Raw genomic sequence first — 16,344 nt, 5'->3', positions numbered from 1 at the left:
CAGCATGTAGGAGGTTACAGCAGCTCCAAGAGCAGTTTAACTTGCCCTGCCACCAACTTAAGCAAGAGGTGGTAACTAGGTGGAATTCCACCCTGTACATGCTTCAGAGGATGGAGGAACAGCGCAAAGCCATCCAAGCATATTGCACAAGCCATGACATTGGGAAAGGAGGGGGGATGTATTTCACTCTTGCACAGTGGGGAATCCTTTCAGTCCTGTGCAAGGTGCTGAAACCATTTGAAGTTGTGACGTGTGAAGTGAGTGCAGATTCTGCTAGTTTCAGCCAAGTCATTCCTTTAATTAGACTATTGGAAAAGCAGCTTGAGAAAATGAAGGAGGAGCCGAAAGCAAGCAATTCGGCAAAGTATGTTGGCTTTTTCGATCAAGTACTTAACTCGAGGATCATTGTGAAGCGAATTAAGATCTTAAACTCTGATCAGTACGTTTTGGCCACTGTGCTTGATCCAAGGTTTAAAACCTACATTGAGTCTTTACTTGTAAATGATCGAGATGTTAACTTTTGCAAGGAGCTATTGCTCAGCAAGTTGTCCGCTGAATTTGGCCTCGGCTTGACAATGTGTCCTCCTTCGCTTTCACAAGCTGCTGCTGCTCATAAAAAATTAAATTTCCAAAAAAGAAGCAGGGAAGACACAGGGGGCAGACCAGAACAATTTAACATCTGGGCTGGTTTTGAAGGATTTTTCCAAAAAATTTGTCACTTTGCCCATAACTCCATCCAATACGAGTATAAACATGCAAAGGATGGTGGAGGATTATTTTCAAGAGGTAATTGATATGGAAATGTCAGATAGTCCCTTTCCTTACTGGGAAGAAAAGCAGGCCATTTGGAAACCCATGTACAAACTTGCTTTGCGATACCTAAGCTGCCCACCCTCCAGTGTGTACTCTGAACGAGTGTTCAGCACAGCAGGGAACTTGGTCAGTGATCGCCGTAGAAGGTTACTTCCCAAAAATGTGGAGAAAATGTTTATTAAAAATGAACTACATCTTCCACGAGGAAGGCCTTCACCATCCAAGACATCCAAGCACTGACTGTTCTCTAATGGCGGATTCAAGCGGCGATGAATTGATAGTCTGTGATGATGACGTACACACTGATGAGGGTGAGGATGAAGATGACGATATCATCTTTGTAAAACTTTCTATGTAAGTGTAGGGTGCAATCTATCCCCAAAGAGGAAAGGGACTTGTGGCATTTCCATATCACGTACCTTCTTGAAAGGCTGCTGTTAGGGCAATTTCTCCTTAAGGGTAGGGTGTCATAGACAGAGTGACCCCAAACTGGCTTTGTCCATTTCTCTTTAATATTGTACAGTCTATAACGGCTGAATTTGTTTGTATTTTCGACAAGTGGAGACAGAAAGCTAACTGCCTTTTTTCATTTCTTTATATATTTAACTACAAGTGTAGGGTGCAATATACATTAAGGATAAGCGGGCTCGGATTCCGCTAATCCGAGCCCACCCGAACAGTGCGGATCCGAGCACTGTTAGGGAACTTCCGGGCGCCAAACTGAGGCTATGACATCCAAGTCTCGCTTCGGATCTTGCGAGACTCGGATATCATAAATACTCACCTTGCGGCCGCCATCTTCATTTCGCCTGACATCAGGGAAGAGGGAGGGTGTGTAGTGTAGTGGTGCTCTGTCCTTGCTGAGTCCAGTGGTGCATCAGTCCAGTGCTCTGTCCTTGCACCACTGGACTCAGCAAGGACAGAGCACTGGACTGATGCACCACTGGACTCAGCAAGGACAGAGCACTGGACTGATGCACCACTGGACTCAGCATCAGTCCAGTGCTCTGTCCTTGCTGAGTCCAGTGGTGCATCAGTCCAGTGCTCTGTCCTTGCTGAGTCCAGTGGTGCATCAGTCCAGTGCTCTGTCCTTGCTGAGTCCAGTGGTGCATCAGTCCAGTGCTCTGTCCTTGCTGAGTCCAGTGGTGCATCAGTCCAGTGCTCTGTCCTTGCTGAGTCCAGTGGTGCATCAGTCCAGTGCTCTGTCCTTGCTGAGTCCAGTGGTGCATCAGTCCAGTGCTCTGTCCTTGCTGAGTCCAGTGGTGCATCAGTCCAGTGCTCTGTCCTTGCTGAGTCCAGTGGTGCATCAGTCCAGTGCTCTGTCCTTGCTGAGTCCAGTGGTGCATCAGTCCAGTGCTCTGTCCTTGCTGAGTCCAGTGGTGCATCAGTCCAGTGCTCTGTCCTTGCTGAGTCCAGTGGTGCATCAGTCCAGTGCTCTGTCCTTGCTGAGTCCAGTGGTGCATCAGTCCAGTGCTCTGTCCTTGCTGAGTCCAGTGGTGCATCAGTCCAGTGCTCTGTCCTTGCTGAGTCCAGTGGTGCATCAGTCCAGTGCTCTGTCCTTGCTGAGTCCAGTGGTGCATCAGTCCAGTGCTCTGTCCTTGCTGAGTCCAGTGGTGCATCAGTCCAGTGCTCTGTCCTTGCTGAGTCCAGTGGTGCATCAGTCCAGTGCTCTGTCCTTGCTGAGTGCAGTGGTGCATCAGTCCAGTGCTCTGTCCTGCTAAGTGCATAGTTATTTTAAAAGTATTACAAAATCTTCAAAAAATAAATAAAATTATACAAAAATCATTTTAAAAAAAATATAAAAAAAAATTCTTGCAGTCCAGAAACATTAATACTGCAATCTATTAAAATTTGTTCACTGTTACAGTAATATTTTTTAAATACTGCTGGAATACAACGTGTGCTGCATATAATGGAGTACCAAAATTTGGAGGATAAAGTATAGGGAAAGATCAAGACCCACTTCCTTTTAATGCTGAACCTGCTGCCACTAATCATAACATAGATGATGAAATGGCATCAACGTTGTCTGCCAAGGCGGATGCCCAATGTGATAGTAGAGGGCATGTAAAATCCAAAACCCCAAAGTTCACTAAAATTAGCAAAAAAAGGAAATTAAAAACATCAGCGGAGAAACGAAAACTTGTCAATATACCATTAACGACACGGAGTAGCAAGGAACGGCTCAGGCCCTGGCCCGTGTTCAGGACTAGTGGTTCAGCTTCACCCAAGGATCTAAGCCCTCCCCCCCCCCCCCCCCGTCCCCCCCCCCCGTCCCCCTCCAAAAAAATTTAAGAGAGTTATGCTGTCAGCAACAACAACAACACAGCAAACAACTCTGCCTTCTAAACAGATGACATCACAAATCCCCAAGGCGAGTCCAAGGGTGTTGGTGGTTGCGAAGCCTGACCTTCCCATTTACTGTACGGGAAGAGATGACTCCATCCACCATTTGCAGCACACCCTCTGCATATGCTGGAAGGATCACCCACAGAATAGATCCAGATTTGGATAATCAAGGTGTCAATGTTGTACATCGGGAGGAGGCTGTTGATGTAGCTGGCGCTGAGGAGGAACTTGACGAGGAGGATGCTGATGTGGTTATTTTAAATGAGGCACCAGGGGGGGGGAAACAGTTGATGTCCATGGGATGAAAAAGCCCATCATCATGCCTAGTCAGAAGACCAAGAAATGCACCTCTTCGGTCTGGAGTTATTTTTATCCCAATCCGGACAACAAATGTATGGCCATATGTACCTTATGTAAAGCTGAAATAAGCAGGGGTAAGGATCTTGGCCACCTAGGGACATCCTTCCTTATACGTCACCTGAATAACCTTCATAGTTCAGTGATTAGTTCAGGAACTGGGGCTAGGACCGTCACCAGTCCAGGGACACCTAAATCCCTTGATCCTGTTGGATACACACCACCAACACCCTCCTCGTCAACTTCCTCCACGATCTCCATCAGATTTAGTCCTCTTCAATCCGGGATTCATCCAAGGAATCCTGCATCGGTACGCCTACTACTGCCACTGCTGCTGTTGCTGCTGGTAGTCGGTCATCTTCCCAGAGGGGAAGTCGTAAGAACGCGAAGTCTTTCACCAAACTGTTGACCGTCCAACAGTCGTTTGCCATGAGCAAGTACGACAGTAGTCACCCTATTGCAAAGCGGATAACTGCGGCTGTAACAGCTATGTTGGTGTTGGACGTGCATCCAGTGTCCGCCATCTGTGCAGTGGAATTCAGACTAGTTGGAGGAGGTATTGTGGCCCCGGAACCAAATTGGGTACCGTGGCCACTCCACTCCGCAGTCCACATAGCTGCGTATCAGATATTAAACTACGTTCACTGTTGCTGCCAAATAAAAATATAATGAAAATGCCCTGTCATCAACGAAAACAAGAGGTAGTGACTCGGTAGAACTCCACCCTCTATATGCTGCAGAGGATGGAGGAGCAGAAAAAGGCCATTCAAGCCTACACGGCCACCTACGATGGGCCACGTGTTTGTGCCGCCCACTTGTGTCGCTTAGCTTGGACATCCAGCTACCTCGGTGCAACGTTTTGGATTAAAAACAATATTGTGAGGTGAGGTGTTCTGAATAGACTGGAAATTAGTGGAAATGGCTGTTATTGAGGTTAATAATAGCGTAGGAGTGAAAAAAAAACCAAAAAAACTGGATTTTAGCACTTTTTATGCTTTTTTTAAAAATAAATCAGAACCCAAAACCCTAAATCAGAACCAAAACCTTTCGTCAGGTGTTTTGGCAAAACAAATGAGAACCCAAAACACTAAAAGTGGCCGGTGCACACCCCTAATATACATCCAAAGACGATAACTGCATTGCCAATATGCATAGATGGAAAGGAAGACACTCTGTTTTGTCTGTAGAATAAATGAAGGCCTACCAACGAAGAATTAAACTGTTTTTTGTTTTTTTTTGGATGATTTATTACCTCTACAATTAATTACTTATCTCTAAAACGGTTGGGACACTAAATTGGGTTATTTTAGGCCCAAAAACATTTATTTTTCCAACAAAATGGCAAAACAAAACCAAAACACGCAATGGCGGTTTTGCAAAACCAAAACACGACGGTTATCCAGATCCAAAACCGAATCCAAAACCAAAACACGGGGGTCAGTGACCATCTCTAGTTTTGAGGCATTGCTCTTTTAGTATCTGATTAATGATGTGGTATGAACTTTTACAGAAATATGCCACAGTTAGTACACATGTGCCACTAGTGTTCCCTGAACAACTTCTGTTTTTATTTTCAGATAAACTAAATCTATTCTGACTTTTTAGAAATTGTGTAACAATAGTTAGAGGAGAATAGAGGATGGTTCTCTATACAACAGATCACCATATTTTTGCAAGTTTTGGTTTCTTTAAGTCCCCCCTCCATTGCATTTAAACTAAATCTTTCATCTGTGGCCACTTTATTACGTACATCTTTTTAGTACTGCGTAAAGCCCCCATTGTCCCCAGAACAGCCTGTGGCATGGATTCAATAAGGTGCTGGAAACATTTCTTGGAGATTATGTTGACATGAGAATGTCACACAGAATTGACGGCTACACATTCATGGTGTGAATTTCCCACATGTTTCATGTGAGCCACATTCCAAAAGTGGATTCATATCTGGTGACTGTGAAGGCCATTGTTGTACACTGAACTCCTTTTCAGCTTGAGATAATGTGCACTTTGTGACATGGATCACTGTCCTACTGGTACTAGTCATTAGAAGTTGAGTAGACTGTAAGGCATAAAGGGATGCACATGATTTGTAACAATTCTCAGTTAGACTGTGGCATTTAAACAATGCTCAGTTGTTAAAGGTCCTAGTATGTGTAAATAAAATATCTGTAACCTAAAACCAGCCTGCACCGTTGACACAAGCAGAATGGATCAGTGAATTAATGTGTTCAACAAATTCTGACCCTACCATCTGGATTTTGAGATTGAGATTTGTCAGACAAGACAACGTTTCTCCAATATTCAACTGTCCAGTTTTGGTGAGCCTATGTCCACTGTAGCCTCGGTTCCCTGTTCTTAGCTTACAGGAGTGGAACCCAGTGTGGGTTTCTGTTGTAGCCCATCCACTTCTGTGGTATGCAGAAGAGCACCTCTGAACACACAGCATATCAAAATATGCTGTGTGTTCAGAGATGCTCTTCTGCATACCACAGTTGTAATTAGTTGTTTGCGTTACTGTTTCCTTCATGTCTGCTTGAACCAGTCTGGCCACTCTCCTCTGACCCCCTCACTGGATGTTTTTTGTTTTGTGTGGCATTCTCTGTGCACACTAGACTGTTATGCATGAAAATCCCAAGAGAACCGATTTCTGAGAATTTTAAACCACCTGTCACGGGCACTAGGAGTCTTTGCCCAGGATATCACCAGATGATGTTCTTACCAGAGTAATATAGCTGGTACTATGGTCCTCTGGTAGCAGGGTGACAACGGACCAGGAGAATCAGCAGATGGTGAGAGAATGCTCTATGACTATGAAAGTCTATGACTAGCAGCAACTGGTAATGACTTAGATGTATGAACACGAGGAACCAGATGGACAAGTAAACGTGAGGAGGAATGTCCAGGAGTAGAGAGGAGGTAGTGAAAGTCAGTGGTCTGCGTATAGCAAGTTGTACCACTGTCTATAGTGAAGGAATGGGTTCCAGGTGCAAGTAGGTAACGGGGAAGTCAGTGGTCTGCGTTCAGCAAGTTGTACCACTGCTATATATATGTGAGGAGGGGCACGAGGAGATGAATGGAATACAGAGGATACACGGAACTTGATCCCACGATGATAACCACAATACAATAATAACTGACAAGCGCTGCTTGAAGTATACAAAGTCACTATAGAGATCCAGGTAATAGGAAACAAAGTCAATAGTAACAATAGCTTCAGTAGATGGAAGACTCCGGAGATGAACACAACACAGTCCAGATGGATATGCAACACAACAGCAAAGTCAATGGAAAGTATGCATACCGCGGTTCAGGAGAGCAGGCTGTCAAGGAGAAGTGCAGGGATACCTGAACGGCTGAACGCCGGCAGGAGGAGAGACCACTGAAGGATGGAAGCGGTAATCAGGTTGGTGCAGCGCACGAAAGGTAACCGGTAATCAACGGAGCAATACTCAGGAAGCAGTAGTAAGTAAAACTGGAAACATGATGAACACGGGAGAGTTGAGGCTGTCTGGTATCCGGCAGTAGTAGCGGAGACAGCGGAGGGGAGACACGCTGAACACAGGAGAGTAGAGACGGTCTGGAATCCGGCAGCAGTAGCATATAGGAATCAGTGGAGAGCTGACACGATTAACACAGGAGAGTTGAGGCGGTCTGGAAACCACAAACGTAGTAGACAGGAATCAGCTGGAGCTGAATACACGAGGAAACACAGGAACACCTTCAGAGGCTCATGGGGAATGAGACTCCAAGATCAGGCAACTAGGTAATGATCACAGGTGGTTTAAATAGGGAGGGTTGCCTGATCATCCAATTAATTAAAAGCAACAGGTACTGAAGGTTTCATAAGGGCTGCACATGCGCAGACCCTCAGGATGGCGGACGGCCACGGTTCCTGAACACAGGAGAAATGGCACTCAGTCCGGTGAGTGACACCACCTCATCTGGCACCAACCATCATTCCACAGTCAGTCGCTTAGATCAGTGTTTGGTCTGAACAATAACTGACCTCTTGACCACGTCCGCATGCTTTTATGTATTAAATTGCTGCCACATGATTGGCTGACTATTTGCATTAATGACCAGGTGTAACAAATAAAGTGGCATAGATATGGATAGAACGAAAGATTGGCCAAAATTATTGGCACTCTTTTTTTTTTTTTTCTTTTTTTTTTTTTTTCTGTAATAATGCACCATTTCTTCCTGAAAATTGTTGAAAAAAATATTTTGGCATCAGTGGCTGTGCCCCCCTCAGCTCCCACCTGTCTAAGATGACTGCTGCAGCATCAAATGGTTTAATACCTGATGTTGCTGTGCTGTGAACGAGTTAAACCTCAGCACTAAGGGATTAAAAGATGTATTAAGGGTATATTTATTAATTTAAATGTACATATTTAATGTATGACGCTGTGGTGCTAGTTAGTAACTGGCGCGCAGCGTCAAAAAGGGTTACTTCCATCCGCTGACCGCTGGGACTATACATGTATGTATTTTTATATTCATGTATTGATTTCTGATGCAATAACCATTTGTTGGAGCTTGTTCTTGTAACTTTTTTCTAAAGAAAATCCCCCTTGCTAATTAGGCCTTTTTGATGTGCGTCTAACGCATCCTTCAGCCTGAACACACAGCAGTTGGTAGTTGCCTGTATCCTGTCTTGTTAAAATGATAGACAAACTACATGAATAATGCAACCAGAAAGTTTTAGGAAATTACAGATTGATGTGAATTTTGTAAGTTAAATGCAAGATTAGAGGATATATTACCTCCTGATGGTAATTATTGAAAGTAGTATATCAGACGTTGAGGTGCCAGGTAAGACGGGCTGTGTTAACTACTTCCAAGCTAGGGCTGCAAAACTGTATATAAAGAGCTATGTTTTACCATGTAATGTCATTCCTTCTGTAACTTCGGGAGAATCTCTAGTACCTCAAACTAACGTGTAAAAGACCCTGTCAGGGATCTTGAGTAATAAAACCTCACTGCTTAAAGCTTCTGCCTGCGACTATTACCTGCTGTATGCTGTGACCAACAGATGATAGCTTATACTCTAATACGTTCCCCGTCTGTCCTGTGTTGAACCCAGCGTCTGTGTCAACGCTCTGCCTGCTACCCAGCAGTCCTGATCCATAGTAATCAGGAGGTAAAAGCCAGCCCGCAGCAAGGAGGCTTTGCATTGGCTATACCAGCTACCCCAGAAGTTCTGTTCTGGACACACCAAAGAAGACAAGTGGTGGCAGACGAATTCTCCTACAACTATTGCGCAGTTGGCATTCGCAGTCGGCAAGTGTCTGGTGGCAATGTGACACAAGTAGGAGTGGTCAGTAACAGTCGGTTACTGACGGTGAGAAGGAAACCCATATAAACTGTGCAGGAAAAACATCCCTTCGTTTCTCTTCCCGCTACAGACCAGGTGGCGAAGTAAACCCATCTGGTCACAGTATCCACTTATATATATCTTTTGGTTTCCAGTGAAATCATTGGTGGTATGGATATTTAGCAGTAACTGTATCAAAAATGTGATAGGAATATAAATTAATGGAATATAATAGTTTTACAATGAAGGCAGAAGAAGTGGTGGTATGGCATACCATCGTCTACAGCCCCACTTTGACCAGCGAGTGGAATAAAATGCAAAAAACAGAAAAATGTACCAAGTCGTAGCTTATTCCATACAGAAATACTTAAATGGGCCTGACAAAATCATTGGTACCTTTTTTAGAAGGTAATTACATTTCAAACAGGTGATTCACCTTCACTTTGGACCTAAACTTGTCTGAGTAGCAGATGACTGCAAGATAATAATCACTATTAAATGAGCTTAAATGACTACTCCTGTTTTGTGTCACTATGTGTACTGATACAAATCAATCTCCAGAGACCTTGATGTTCCCGTTAATATCATACTTAATGTTAGAAAGGTTTAAGGGCCATGGTACTGTAGCCAACCTCCCTTGATGCGGCACAATAGAAAAGTTTTGCAATGCAGGATTGTTTTAATAGTGAAGAAAGTGCCTCAATCAACTGCCAAATAGATTCAAGCTGACCTTCAGAAACAAGGTATTACCATTTCAGCTTGCACTTTCCGTCACCAACTCAGTGAAAGGGGGTAATATGGTAGAATGTCCAGGAGGGCCCCACTGCTGAGAGACATAAGGGAGCCTAACTGGTTGTCAAAAAAACACCTGAAAAAGCCAAATGTCTTCTGTAGAAACCCTGTGGGATGGATTAGACTAGATTTGAGCTCTATGGTAAAGCATATCATTCCTACATTTATAGAAAGCAAAAGAACACCTTCCCTACAGTCGTGGAGGAGTTTCAGTGATGTTTTGGAGTTGTTTAGCTGCATCTGGCACTGGATGTTTCGCATATGTGCATGACATCATGAAGTCTAGAGATTACCTGGCCATTTGAAGCACAATGTTGAATCTAGTGTCTGAAAACTCTTTCGAAGGTCATGGGTCTTCCAGCAGGACAGTGACCCCCAATCAACTTCAAAAAGCATCCAGACATGGGTCAAGACAAGCTGCTGGATTGTTCTGAAGTGACCAGCAATGAGTCCATATCTAAATAGCATGGAACACCTATGACGATATCTGAAAACCATAGTTTGGAGAAGACACCCTTCAAATCTGGGAGGACTGGAGCAGTTTGCACAAGAGTGGGCCAAACTGCTGGTAGAGGAGTGCTAGAAAGCTGATCCATGGCTGTAGAAAGCTATGAATTGCAGTTATTTTGACAAAAGGCTGTGCTATCAAATATTAAGTCTAGAATGTAAATTTTTAGTCAATTCCTTATATATACAATACCAAAATTCAGAACAAAGAACATGTAATAACGGGGAGAGAATTGTTGAGACTAAATACTGTTAATTAAAACGTCTGTTTAGAGGAAATTGTGAGTTTGAAAAAAGTGCAAGGGTGCCAGTATTTTGACCACTTTTGTCTATATTGTATAATGTGTTCTTGTTTTTATATAAAAATTCAGTGTTCTCAATAGTCATAATATAAAAAAAGGACTTCAAAATATAGGTCAAGGATTGTACATTTTTTGTAAGATTTTCATTATAACTTTAGAATCTATCTTGATTGTGTATCAAAATGCTGTGCATCTCATTAATTGTTATAATATGTGTTTTTTGTTAATCTTTTAGGCAGTTTTGTCTTGAGCTTAATGGCCTTGCTGTCAAACTCCAGGTAATCTGTTCCTATTACATTCTTCTAATCAATGCAAATACTAAATTAAGTGTTTATTTTTCATTTTCTTTGTGTCTGGACTCTTAAACTGTAATTTATTGCAGTCTGAATGTCACCCTGATACTTGCACTCAGATGACAGCAACAGAACAATGGATATTTCTTTGTGCAGCTCATAAAACGCCAAAGGAGGTGAGCCACTGTTGATAAAATTACGCTTAAATTTTGCCTCCACTGGGGCACGTCTTGATACTTGTTTAAATAAACCTGTATTATTGTGAGGCTATCCATATGGCCATAATGCATCAGAGGCAAGACAAAAGAATGTTTGTTTATCTTGCTAAATATACAAAAAGCTCAAAATTGAACTCAAAACTTTCAAGGTAAAATATTGGCAATGCACTTTTATTTTGTTACTTTTCTACTCTTCTGGAATCGCCAGAAGGCTCGCAAATTTCGGAGAGTCCTCCTCTAAAACCAGGGCACCCTGTACAACTTCCCTAATGAAGTGAGTGGGGACGGAGCTTGATCATGCAACCTGCAGCGTATCGAGTCATTGCCCCACTACTCAATGTAGCCTAACTAGAATTTCCTCTTCGCGCCACGGGTTGAAATTTGCAGTCCTTTTAATCTGTTTTGCATTGCACTTCAAATGAATGCACAAATTTATATAATGTGTTTTGTATACAGGGCACAAAATAAGTTTGTCACCTCCCTATGGTAAAGCCCTTTACTGCCTGCTGCCCCCGTTATCAGACACATTTGTTAAATAATCATCATTTATTTATATAGCGCCACTAATTCCGCAGTGCTGTACAGAGAACTCGCTCACATCGGTCCCTGCCCCAATGGAGCTTAGTCTAAATTCCATAATACACACAGGAAGACTAGGGTCCATTTTGATAGCAGCGAATTAACCTACCAGTATGTTTTTTTTTTTTTCATGCGCGCTAACTCTGTTTTCCACTCTACCGTTTTCATTCTCCGCTCTCCTAAACAATTGTTGGGAAGAGGAGGTAATTTCATGTGGGATCGCACATCATGCTGTCCCTTTAGACACAGTGATTACAGCAATGTTTTCAATGTGCTGCACATTTTCGTTGATGTGGAGAAGCAGCATGATATGCAATACCATGGGACATTCCTTCTATATTTGTATATGAAGTAACAAGGGTGGGTTAATTACAGGTGTAGAGAGAAAATTAATTACATGGTAGGATGTTTGGAAAAAATAATAGGGACGGGAAGATTGGTAGAGAAATTTGCAACGAATGGCAGTAGTTTGTATAACCTGTACATTATTAGGCTACTATCAACAATGCTTATGCTTGACATTAGACACAATGTCACGTCCAGAAATGTGTGTGTATATATGTGTATATGTATGTATGTGTATATATATCTATATCTATATATATCTCTATCTATCTCTCTATCTATATATCTATATCTGGTAATTCTGGTATCTATAAGTTTACACATGTGAAAAATGTGCCTCAACCAGGATGAAATTGCCATACCATTGGCCTTTTCCTGTGTTCCAAGACTCTCACAATTACAGAATGAACTTTTTAGGGCATCTAAACAAAACTTCCATAAATGAGAATGAAGTATGACAATATGGTCAGTCCATATGGAGTGGTCCAGCCCTGGTTGCTTGACCTCTTTTAAATTGTTTATTTTTGGTGACACCTAGAAGTTAAAAGTTAGAAACCGTCATTACTTTATTTTTATTTAACTTCATATGAAGACTGGCCATTTTTGTATAATGACATATGACATTTTTTGCTGTTGCTGATGTTTGGGGTAAATGCAATATCTCGGCTCAGAAAAGCCATAGAAAACTGGGATAAATAAAAACATTATTTTCAGCACATTTCAAGCTACGTTTTTTGTCACACTTTTATAACTATTTCCCTACCTCTCTTCCTTTATGACTGAATTTTTAAGGCCAAAGTTAATTGTTAGATTTTAATAAAAGTAATTTTTTGAGTATTTTATTTTAGTGGGAAGGAATAAAAGTTCAGAGCTATATTATTTTTTTTTTTTTTAGGAAATAGCTATATACATGGAGATTTAGCAAACAAATTTTGAGTCATCTATCTTGTCTACTTTTTTTTTTTATTATTACAACACTTTGGCTGAGAGTGTGAAACTCCCTTCCACTGCTGCTTGGCTTGAATGTCTGGGCATCTTCAGACCTGTCCAAACATGCTGGATTTCTGAACCCACTTCACTCCACTCCTGCAAAATATTACCGAATATTAAATTTAATTCCTCTGTAGGTAAATTTAAATTAAAATAGCCTACATTTATATTTTATTTTAGATTTCGCACTTTTTTTTTTTTTACAAGTAAAATTTTTATTGGTTTTATTGGTTTTTATAGATTTTTCAAAGGGGTACAGAAAGGAGAAAAGGGAGGGGTACATAAAGGGAATGGAACACAATAACCCTGAAGCATACAAAATCAGAGCAGTATCTACCTGTCTAATTTACCATACATGGTACACCCAGTTAATTGCCTACATACAGACTCTCATTCACCAGTATCTGTATTGTTGGTGGGCGAGGGTAGGGAACGTGCCGGGGCTCCTTCCCTTCGGTAACCTAAATATGCCAGGCTCTCCACTTAACCAACGGGGATGATGTTAACGTAGAGTATGGAACACCTAGGGTTTCCATTTCAAAGTTAAAATTCACTTTGGCCAGGGGTGGGGGGGAGAGATTGTTTCCATGCCTGGGCGATAGCTGCTCTGGTTGCTATCAACACCTGTCCTGTCACATATCTATCTCAACGTGGAAGAGCCGGAGGATAGTATTGTAATAGAGCCAGCTCTGGCGTGGGGGAGATTGAGTGCCCTAGGATTGAGCTGATCAATTGGAAGATCTTGTTTCATAATGGACTCACTACAGGACATGACCGAAATATATGAAGAATGTTACCACGTTCTGAACAATTGCACCAGCATAATGGGCACACGGAGGGCCAAATTTTATGGAGTTTGTCTGGAGTGGCATACTTTCTATTCAATAATTTTACCAACATCTCCGTATGGTTAAGGCACTGAGACATTTTGAAAGAGTTAACGAAGATTTGTTCCCAGTCTTCTGACCATTCTAACTGGAGGTCTGTTTCCCATTGGATCTGAGGTTTAGACTTGGGTGGAGTGTTTAGGTACAATAGGGTATTATACCAGAGGGTAATGCTGGCTTTACCTTTAGTTAATGAAGAGTAATATCTGGCCAGGGGAGGTCGTATTGTCAAATTTCTTAAAGGTGGAGAGGTTAATAAATGCCTAATTTGGAGGTATTTGTAGAAATCACCTTTGGGCAGCGAATACAGGGCACTAAGATGTGAGTAGCTGAGAAGCACGCCCGAGTCCAACAAGTGTCCTAGGGTCTGAATAAACCTACTGATCCAGCCAGAGAGATTTAAGTCTATTTGTCTGGCAACCCCTTGCAATGACACCCCCCGTTGTGGGGCGTACAAGTCCCTCAGTGTCCCGGCATAGACTGTCCCACACAGTCAAGGTGTCTCTAGTAAGGGTCGGCAAAGTCTCCGCGGGAGGTCTCCATTGACCAGGTACCCATAGAAGGTCTATCAAAGGAAACTGAGTTGCACGCTATTTTCAGATCTACCCAGGGTTTCTCACCCCTTGGGAGGTACCAATCTCACATTGGGACAGAATGCAAGCCTCATGATATTTTGTCAAGTGAGGAAGGGTCAGTCCCCCCTGTTGTTTCCCTCTAGTCATTCGCTGCATAGCAATATGTGGGGGTTTGGCCTTCCATACATATGTTTTCATCAGAGAGGTCAATTTGGCTAATATCCCCGGGGAAAGGCAGAACGGAAGCATACGGAATAGGTACATTAGTTTAGGAAGTGGCATCATTTTAAACGCTGAGATTCTGCCTAACCAAGAGACCTCAAAGCATACCCATGACCCTATGAGCTTCAATAGTTGTTGGCGCAGTAAAGAAAAATGATGCTCTATAATTGAATCTAAGTGGGGAGTTTTCTGAATCCTAAGAGAAGCAAGTCCAGTAGTTTTCCAAGAGTATATAAACTTGTCTTTTAAGGCCTGCAATCTATATTTATAGGGAGTACTTCTGTCTTTGAGGTATTCAATTTTATAAAGAGAAGCTCTACCGAACCGAAACAGAAGATCATGAATCGCTGGCAGTGAGGTCTCCGGGTTAGTCACAAATAGAAGTACGTAGTCAGCGAATAGGCACACTTTATGTGATGTCCCTCTCACTTCTAGTCCCATGCACCTTTGATCAAGTCTTATTCGTGCCGCCAGGGGTTCTATAGCCATCAAATAGATAATGGGGGACATGGGGCAACCCTGTCAGGTTTCGTTAGTAATTGGGAAGTTTAGGGAGAGAAACCCGTCACTATACACCGGAGCGGATGGGTTCTAATACAGGGATAATAGGGAGTTCAGAATGTTACCGGCAAATCCGAAAGTGTGGAGAACTTGAGTCAGGACCAATGACGCCTATCGAACGCCTTTTCGGTATCTAGAGATAGCACCAGCATGTTATCATTGTTCTTATGGCATTGTTCTATTAAATGGAGGATACGTCTTGGATTGTCGGGGGACTGTCTACCAGACACAAAGGCCCCCTGATCCAGGTGGATCAATTCCGGAATGATGGGAGAGTCTGTTCGCAATAAGTTTTGCAAATATTTTGACATCGGTGTTTAAGAGGGCTATGGGGCGATAGTTCTTGCAATCAATAGGATCTTTCCCCGGCTTGGGGATAAACACAATATGGGATTCTAACCTCTCTGTTGGGAAGGAGCCAAGATGGGTTCCGGCCTCGTACAGTTGGCGAAGAATAGGTGACAGTACATCTTGGAATGTGTTAAAAAATGAATTACTATACCCATCAGGGCCAGGAGCTTTATTATTAGGAAGTTTTAAGTTATTATACTTAAGGGAGACATCCCTGGTGGATAATACTTACCTCTGATGAAACCGTCATCTGTGACGGAGAAACGCGTTAGGTGATCGCACTTCTGGAATCTCGACCACACAGTGAGAGGACTACAAGCGACACAGCGCTACATGATACCCGCTCACGGAGAACACAGGCAGACAAAGTGGATGTCGCTATACACCATAGACGCTTGCAAGCTAAGTCTTTAATATATATTTGCTAACTGCAGACATCCTTAGCATCCAATAATGCATATAATGGTCCCATCTAGGAAATATAATACTTGACACTGAACTGAGTCATGATAATATAAATACCATCGGGTCCCTATTATCTACAAGACAGTTTATATTCCGTATCGGGATTTATGGACTATTACATTTACAAGATGTCATATTGTGAATCTATGGGATGAATCTCAAGATGTTATGCGCATAACCTACAAATGTGAATTCACATTTATCAACATCCCTATATAGATTTTTAGGAATTGTAGACAGTAGTACACGTTTTGGATGTTTAGCAGCCAATTACTTTCTGGATATTATCGATCTTCTTGAGCTGTGAGTCAATTGATTATGCTAGAACATATTCTTATATAGTTTTATATTCATTTACCGTATCAGGTTTTTTAATATGGAGCAATTTTAATAAAATATATCTATACTATTTTTCCAGCGCATCCCT

The 16,344-nt window shown here is 42.2% G+C and overlaps 1 protein-coding gene across 2 annotated transcripts in view; it reads left to right on the top strand.

The window, feature by feature from the left end:
- MOB4 (MOB family member 4, phocein) overlaps nucleotides 1-10,948 on the top strand; it is a 44,265-nt gene extending 33,317 nt beyond the window's left edge. Inside the window, exons 3-4 of one of the 2 annotated variants that reach the window (XM_075194106.1) lie at nucleotides 10,667-10,709; nucleotides 10,814-10,948. In XM_075194106.1, coding sequence (XP_075050207.1) covers nucleotides 10,667-10,709; nucleotides 10,814-10,915 — 145 coding nt within the window. In that variant the 3' untranslated portion in view covers nucleotides 10,916-10,948. The remainder of the gene's footprint in view (nucleotides 1-10,666; nucleotides 10,710-10,813) is intronic. The other variant, XM_075194105.1, reaches the window with a different exon arrangement.
- The last annotated feature ends 5,396 nt before the right edge of the window (nucleotides 10,949-16,344 follow it).

Source organism: Mixophyes fleayi, unplaced genomic scaffold, assembly GCF_038048845.1.
Source record: "Mixophyes fleayi isolate aMixFle1 unplaced genomic scaffold, aMixFle1.hap1 Scaffold_1512, whole genome shotgun sequence".
NCBI classification, from domain to species: domain Eukaryota; kingdom Metazoa; phylum Chordata; class Amphibia; order Anura; family Limnodynastidae; genus Mixophyes; species Mixophyes fleayi.
The sequence above is the reverse complement of the archived record's forward strand: the minus strand, read 5'-3'. Positions and strand labels throughout refer to the sequence as shown.